At 43.5% G+C, this 8,292-nt stretch overlaps 1 protein-coding gene across 1 annotated transcript; it reads left to right on the plus strand.

Annotated features, from left to right (window-relative positions):
- Positions 1 to 1,348: 1,348 nt before the first annotated feature.
- On the plus strand, positions 1,349 to 1,753 carry LOC141659695 (uncharacterized). The gene has a single exon (XM_074466623.1). The coding sequence runs from the start codon at positions 1,349 to 1,351 to the stop codon at positions 1,751 to 1,753; it is 405 nt and encodes a 134-aa protein (XP_074322724.1).
- The last annotated feature ends 6,539 nt before the right edge of the window (positions 1,754 to 8,292 follow it).

An 8,292-nucleotide genomic window follows, 5' to 3' on the forward strand; every position in this document is an offset into this window, starting at 1 on the left:
GCTCCGAAGAAACAACATGAGGATCAATCCGAACAAATGTACCTTCGGAGTCTCCAGAAGTAAGTTCCTGGGCTATATGGTCAGCGCTCGGGGGATAGAGGCGAACCCTAAATGGTTCGAGATATGGCAGGCTATAAGATTCGACTTTCCTCTGACAAATAATGAAGCAGAGTACGAAGCACTCCTCGCACGGATGGAGCTGGCCCGAAGCCTTGAGGCGAAGCACCTAAGAGCCTTTAGTGACTCTATGCTGGTTGTAAAGCACTTCTCTGGAGAATATGAGCAGAGAGACCCCCGGAAGAAGGCTTACGACACCAAGGTAAAAGATGCTTCTCTGTCATTTGAAACTTTTGAGCTAATCAAATTGGCAGGGAGAATAATGGACGGGCAGACGCCCTTTTCAGGCTAGTTTCGGCTGAGACACAGAGCCTAACTGGTTATATCTACCTCACCGAAGCCAAGACGCCTTCAATCGAGAAGAAAGAATGTCTGGAGATCTACCAGGGGCACGATTGGATGACTCCCCATAAGGAACTTTCTGGAGAAAGGTATTCTACCTCCGGACCGAAGGGAGGCCCTAAAGATAAAGTACAGAGCATCGAGCTACACCATCAATAATGGGAGGACGTATCGACGATCAGTCAGTCAGCCCCTCCTGAGATGCCTAAACACTGAGGAACAACGTCAAGCTCTTGAGACAGTGCACGAAGGAATTTATGGCGAACATCTGGCTGGTCGGTCCCTCACCTTCAAAATCCTTCTCGAGGGATTCTTTTGGCCAACCCTGAAGGCCGATGCCAGCGAGTATGCCAAGAAGTGTGTACAGTGCCAGTTGTTCACCACTGTCCCGACGCAGCCCCCAGAAGAAATGACTTTCATTCTAAGTCCCATTTCGTTCATCGTGTGGGCCGTGGATATAGTTGGCATTCTCCCAACTAGCACGAAGCAAGCAAAGTACTACATAATTGCTATTGATTACATGACCAAGTGGGTCAAAGCCCGACCTTTGTCGACCATAACCGAAGAAGCAGCAATGAAGTTCTTCCTAGAACAGATTATTCTCCGATTCGGAATTCCAAAGATTTGCATATCTGATAATGAAACTCATTTTATTGGAAACAAATTTTGTAAGTTCCTGCACCACTTCGGAATCGAACAAAGGTTTAGCTTAGTCGCCCACCCACAAGGGAATGGGGAAATAGAAGCGGCAAACAAAGTAATCTTTCAGGAGATAAAGAAGAGGTTGGTCGAAGCTAAAGGAAGGTGGTCAGAAGAACTCCCCTGAATCTTGTGGGCCTACCGAACGACTCCTACTTCTAGGACTTCAACAGGGGAAACTCCTTTCAGAATGGCCTATGGAACCGAAGCCCTGGTCCCAGTCGAAGTAGGATTGGAATCGTATCGAACCAAGGTCTACAATATGGAAACTAACAGCTTTGGACTGAGGGCGAACGTGGACTTATTGGAAGAAGAAATAGAAGCTGCCCACCAAAGGAACATGAAATACTTACTGCAGGCAGCCCAGCATTATGACTCCAACATAAAGAAGAGGTCGTTCGGAGTGGGAGACCTAGTCCTGAGAGAACTGGCTGCCTCTATGCCCACCAAACAAGGAAAGCTTCAGACTAAATTGGAAGGGTCTTATAAGGTGATTGAAGTCGTTCGCCCAAGAACATACAAGCTTGAAACATTAACAGGCGAAACAATTAAAAACACCTGGCACACCAATCGCCTTCAGAAGTTTTATCAATAAGAAATTTCCTTTTAAAGTCAATTTGTACTTTGAATTCTATATATGAAAAGTGTAAGAAGTTTAATCATAAATGAAACTGCACTTTGTCAAATTTACCTTTATTAAATACCAAATGCTTGGCCGACGAAGTATTATCTAGGGGCGATCCAAAAGAAGATAAACCCTTCGGCCAACACATTTGTTCTATTTACAAGCGAAGAATGAATGAATAACAATCTAGGGGCAATCCCACGCGAATCAAACATCCTTCGTTCCAAAGCTATTAACTTACAATAAACACATAACAAGGACGAATGAAAGATCTTTAGGAGCAATCCCAAGATAAGATCTCCTCCTTCGTCATCCCCCTTATTGTTTAGAGATAATAAAGAAGACCGATGAACCCCCTGCCTTGGGGCAATCTTAACGAAGACAGGGCCCTTCGGCTTCAATCACGAGTTTGAAACACTTTCAGAACGACAAAAATCTGGTATAGGGGCAATCCCAAGAAAAAAAGGCCTGTCCTTCCTTCGCCCAAAAGAAATTTTTCAGTCTTACCGCCCGAAGTCACCTTCGGCCCCTAACACTGGGGCCGTAGGAGGTAGTGAGGCAGTACAGGTAAAAGTTGCTAAGGGGAATGAAAAGCCGAAGATGCGATTCGTTTTATTAAGATTGCTAAGGAGAATGAAAAGCCGAAGATGCGATTCATTTTATTAAGATTGCTAGGGCGAATGAAACGCCGAAGATGCGATTCGTTGTATTAAAATTGCTGAGGGGAATGAAAAGCCGAAGATGCAATTCGTTCTATTAAGATTGCTAAGGCGAATGAAAAGCCGAAGATGCAATTCGTTCTATTAAGATTGTTAGGGCGAATGAAAAGCCGAAGATGCAATTCGTTTTATTAAAATTGCTAAGGCGAATGAAAAGCCGAAGATGCGATTCGTTTAATTGAAATAATAAAATTACTAAGGTGAATGAATAAAGCCGAAGATGAATTCATTCTATTAAAATTGCTAAGGCGAATGAAAAGCCAAAAATGCGATTCATTTTATTAAAATTGTAGGCAAATAAAGTCAAAGATACAATTCGTTTGGTTAAGATTGTTAAGACAAAGAGCCGAAGATACCATTCGTTTTACTAAGGAGAATTAATAAAGTCGAACACGCGGCTAAAATAAGACAGATTCAATGTTGACAAAAGATGAAAAATGTATTAAAATAAAAAAGGCCGAAGGCTAGTTAAATTATAAAAGCACGAAGGCAGGAGTACCAATTACAAAAAATGAGATTACAACTAAAGATGACGAACGAAGGAAGCCGCTGCAAGAGTTGGGTATGACCATGGAAACACCAACGGCAAACTTCACAACAAGATCATCTTCAGTCATATCAAGAACCTCAGTGCTGGAAGCTTAGGCATGAGTGTCTTCGTCCGAGAGCTCTTTGTCTTCATCGGAGCAGACAAGAGGGACCTCAACTACTGGTCGGCTGATAGGATCCTCCAGGATATCGTTCGGCAGCTACTTGTAATCCCAGTTAAGGCCGTGAGCCTTCTCCAGGACATAGTCAGCGCCGAACTGAAAGCAGCGCTCTTCCGTCAAGTCCAGCTGCTTCTTCGTCTTCCGAAGTTCCTTGCGGGAATTCTTCAGCTGGACATTCCGGCGGGAGATCCTCCGGTTCGCCTTCGCCAGGTCCTCCTCCAGCCTGGTCATGTCCCCCTTCAGCACTGTGGTCTGACCATCAAGGACCTCATTCTGGGTTTTCACCCTTCCGAGTTCCTCTTCGGCCGTCGTGGCCCTCCTCTCCAGCTGCTTCACCTCGGCCATCCGAGTCTCCATGTCCCGAACTTTGTCTTCCACAGCCGCAACCCAAGGAGCAGCTTGCAAAGAAGATGAGACACAGGGCAAAAGTGTCAAACAAGGGAAGAGAAATGTACTAAAGGATAAAGACGAACGAATTAAAAACAAAATTAAGAATGTACCAGGGATAAGAAGGACATAAGCTCAGTACAAGTCTTGGTCGGAGAAACCGAAGCAAAGGCCGGAAGGTCGGCAGGGAGCTGAAGATCGTGGCACAAATCCGAAGTCACCTCCTTTATGGACTGCCTCGCTGGGTAGACAGTATGGTCGGACGTCAGCACACCACATCCGGGGAGATATGACTAAATGATCCCCTCCCGGCTACGGGACCTCTTGGAGGGGTTCCCCTCCCTCACAATCTCCGGCTCATCCTCCTCGGAAGCAGGCGGGGACTGGCGAAGCGGCGAGACCCTTTCAGCTTCGGGCTTCTCTTCCGTCTCCTCAGAAGGATTCGGCGTGGCTCTTCCACCAGCCGCCTTCTTCTTCGCCGCATCCTCTGCGACCCTCTTCTCGGCCGCCCTGACCTTCTTCCTTTCAATCAGGGCCTCTCTGGAAGACACTGAAATAAAACATGGCAAAATGCGTCAGACGATAAAGAAGACAGAATGAAGGAAAGTAGAACGAATGAAAGAAAGCTACTAAAATAGTAAAAGCAGACTACGATAGACGAAGGAAAAATTTGTTACCCCCACCCCCACAAACTTAGCAGCCAGTCCCTGTCCCGAAATTCTTCGGGACCCAGCTTGCTCACACGGACGTTCACCAGAGCCGCGTAATTCTCCTTCTCCTCCACCGTCAGGTTCGACATGATGAGCAACGAGGCGTTCACGTCACGCCAGACGGACATCTTGGACAACTTCGGCCCACTCACGAAGCACCAGTGAGTATGAGTGGCCTTGTTACTGGAATTGGTGGTCGTCCAATCTGCTCGCCCCGCTCGCCGATCGATGGTATAAAAACCTGGGCTCTTTGGATTCTTCCGAAAGTCGTAGTGATACCAGAACAGCCGGGTGCAGGGGGCAATCCCGGCATGAAGACATATGTTCTGGAAGCAATTGATATGGATGAACCCATTAGGGTCCATCTTCCCTATGGCGATCCCCGTCTGTTGAAAGAGATGTTTCGCAATCTTCAGCGTCGGCACTCTGAAGCCACACTTAAAGGCCGCTTCCGAAACTCCCACATCGCAATCACCGTATCCCTTCGGCACTGGAGGGGTATAGTAAATTTGTTCCTCTCCTTGGCAGCTTAAAGCTAGAAGAAGCCGCGGGGAACGAAGAAGTCAGAATACATCTGACCTCCCCGTTCCTTCGACAACTCCGACCGGTTGTTTGCCGCCAGAAAATTCGCCGCAGAACCAAAGAGATCTCGCCCGGTTCGTTCGGGGTGAATAGAAGACGTCCCCGTCAAGCTGTTTGACTTTGGGTCCCATGTCTCTGAAGGATGGTTCACTCGGTCCATGTCCCTGAATTCGAAAACAGAGAGACATTAGTCCATGTACTCGGATTAAGACAAAAGGAAAATAAAATAGGACGAAGGGCGAAGTACATGTCTTAGAACCGAGCAAACAGGAAAAGAATCAGGAGTCGGCTCCCGAAGGATATTTCCAAAGGACAAGTCCCCCGAAGGAAGTTCTTGCCCCCTAGGTCGGCTCCCGAAGGACGTTTTAAAGCCAAAAAAACTATGAAGGGAGTTCTTGGCCAGAAAACGCCTCACATGCCATCTTTAAACCCATGGGGCATACCTGAGACTAATAAAACCCAGAATACTCCTATCAACTACCCAGAAATATCCCATAAACATAGAACCCCAAAACACAACAACAAAATACATATAAAAACCCCGACAAAAGCCACTGGACTCACATACAAAAATAATAAAACTAAAAAACCTGCGTGCAAATATAAGGAACGCTGGAAAAGGAAAAGGAACTTACTGATTTGAAGGTGTTCTTGGATTGAGATGGGATAATCTGGAAAGGTAGAGTTGTTGTTGCCCGTGATTGGAAAACTCGCCGCGGTTTGTTGCTGTTTGTAAGAGACAAGAAGTGTTAAAGCGAAAAAGAAATGCACAATGGCTCTTATACAGGTGCCCAAAATAAATTTAAAAGGACGACGTTTGGGGGGTTTTGAAATGGACGTACCAGATTAAAACGGTTGAGATTCAATGACTGAGATTGAGCCATTAAACGACGTGCCAAAAAACTTTCACTTTAATGAGCCACAAGTTCCCACAACCTTGCCATGTGTACGAACGAAGATCGAGGCAAATCTAAAGCAGTCACCCTAGGGTTTCTTCACCCCGAAATGGGCCAAAACTGATGTTCATCGGCCCGCCCGAAGGCCTGGCCGAAGGACAGGGACATGTTGGCTATAGGCCCAATAAGGCCCACTGAACGAAGGCCCAACGTACGATTCAGCTATTGGGCCGAAGGTCTACCGGGGCCGTAAGCCGAAGGCTTACGAAGAGCCTCAGGACAAGGCCCATCTTTCTTCCTGAACGTTGGAAAGCAGAAGGGACATAACGCCCCCATTTCACTCCCTCCTTAATGATGAGTAACGGATGAGCATTCATGACAAAATTGGGTATAAAACCCCTTGAAAAGTAAGATAAAACATACACACATTCTCTCTGACACTCTCTGTTTTTCTTGTATTCTTTACCCACTTTACAACCAGATTCATATTCTCACACCGGAGGTGAATCGGGGGTACAAACTCTCGCATTCTCTTCACTTTCAGGTATAAGTCGAAGCCATCTTCACAGAGGTCGAAGCCTGTTCATCCACCCGAAGGAATCTGGGTGTAACAATTCCAAAAACTGAAAGAGAGTTTAATAAAAATGTGGGTAGAATTCCCGAAAAAACTTGAGAGCACGCAATGGATTAAAATTTTAATTTTTTTTCTTTGATTTATAACTCAGGAATCTTGCGTCGCTCGCTCGAACCTGCTTGCCCGAGAAGTGTGGATGTTATTTTTGGTATCCTTTTTTCCCTGTCTTTCTCAAAAAAGTGGATTTGAGTGACACGACAGCTCAATGTTGTTAACACCATTTTTTTCGGTGAATTAAGAGAATTAGAGTCATCGAAACTTCATTTTTCTCTTCTCGTTTGATGTTGTCAACGTCTTCAATGTTCGAGATCACACCTTTGTTTGTGCCTTATTGTGGATCGGCCATTCCTGTATATGATCGAAGAATTAATACATTAGAATTCTACAGGTCAACATACTTATGCTTATTTCAAAATTCGAAAGCACGCATACATATGAAAATTCTAATTTTTTTTGTTCTTTTCTCTCATTTGTTACTCGGGAGCACAACGTATGTCAGTGTGATACGAAACATTTTAAAAATATGAAAAATACTTAAAAGTAACACATAGAATACGAATATTTTTCCAAATTGTTCACAAATTTTCATTTATTGTTGGGATACGTTACAAAGAGATCTCCAAAAATAAGAGTATCGATTTGAAGCCGAAGACCAAAAACTATCACAATATAATCTTGGTCCAATCCAATTACCAGAAGTATAGAATAGACAACAATCATTCTTTTGTTGTTACTGCATATACGAATTGTTCGGACAGCGAAGCAGCCAGTACATGTCAGGACTTTTGTAGTATTGAGTGACTGCTATCTTACGAGCATCTCGAATAACGTGTTGTTAAAATAGTTGACAACCTTACCAAATGATCATGTATATTAGGATTTTATTTTTACACAATTTTATTTGAACTTGACAACATTCTACTCCAATAATTAACAACCTCCAAAAATTGCTTATATGGTCCTGAATTAAATTATAAATATCACATAAACTAAAAAACGTATTATTGATATGTTGTACAATCTGTGCAGAAATAAACCAATATGTGTATGTGTGTGTGAACAAAATGAACAAGCAGGGTAACAGAAAAAAGGAGAAAATAATATAATACGAGTCCAGTGCAGAACTGTCTCCTTAAAACTTATTAGCCCTCACCGTCGTGTGCAAGCGAAAAGCCTCCCAGGATAAAACGGATTGCAGTGATATAGAACAGCACTCTCAGCGAGCTTGAAACAGAGTAAGAAATTATCACCGGAGGAGAGAGAGGTAGAGTTTTGTGTTTAGAAGCGAATGTATTTTTGGTGTCTATAACCCTGACGCCTTAGATGTGTTTATATAGGTGTAGATAGACTTGTGCGCTACTCTTTTTCAGAATTAAATATCATTAATTATGGAATTGGTGTAATACTTGCAAGCTACTCTATTTCATAAATAATCCGAAACAGAATCAGATTAATATATCAAGACATACACCATATCAATTAATCTGAAACAAAATCAAATTAATTTATGCCATAATATTTGAGCCAAATTCTAGTGGAAAATAATAATTTCCATTATTAAGAGAATATCATCATATCTCACACATCTTTTAGTCATAATGCTCAAAATATGACTTACCAATATGGGAGTTATACCCATATTTTCCAACAATCCCCCACATGGGTGAGATTAGTGGTCTTAGTAGCACACATTAGACAGACAGACACAAGGTTTGACTTGGTGATAATTTCTTCGATCAGATATAGCATACGATAGGTAGAGAATGCTTTTTGAACCTTCGCTCGAGTAAGCATACCGACTTTACTGGTAGACAGTAGATGTGCTTGTCCTTGAACTGTTCGACCATTTGTATAAACGATGATATACTTAT

This window comes from Apium graveolens, chromosome 5 (assembly GCF_009905375.1).
Source record: "Apium graveolens cultivar Ventura chromosome 5, ASM990537v1, whole genome shotgun sequence".
NCBI classification, from domain to species: domain Eukaryota; kingdom Viridiplantae; phylum Streptophyta; class Magnoliopsida; order Apiales; family Apiaceae; genus Apium; species Apium graveolens.

Coding starts and splice junctions, on each gene's coding strand:
- LOC141659695 (XM_074466623.1), top strand. CDS start 1,349: ATGGCCTATGGAACCGAAGCCCTGGTCCCAGTCGAAGTAGGATTGGAA.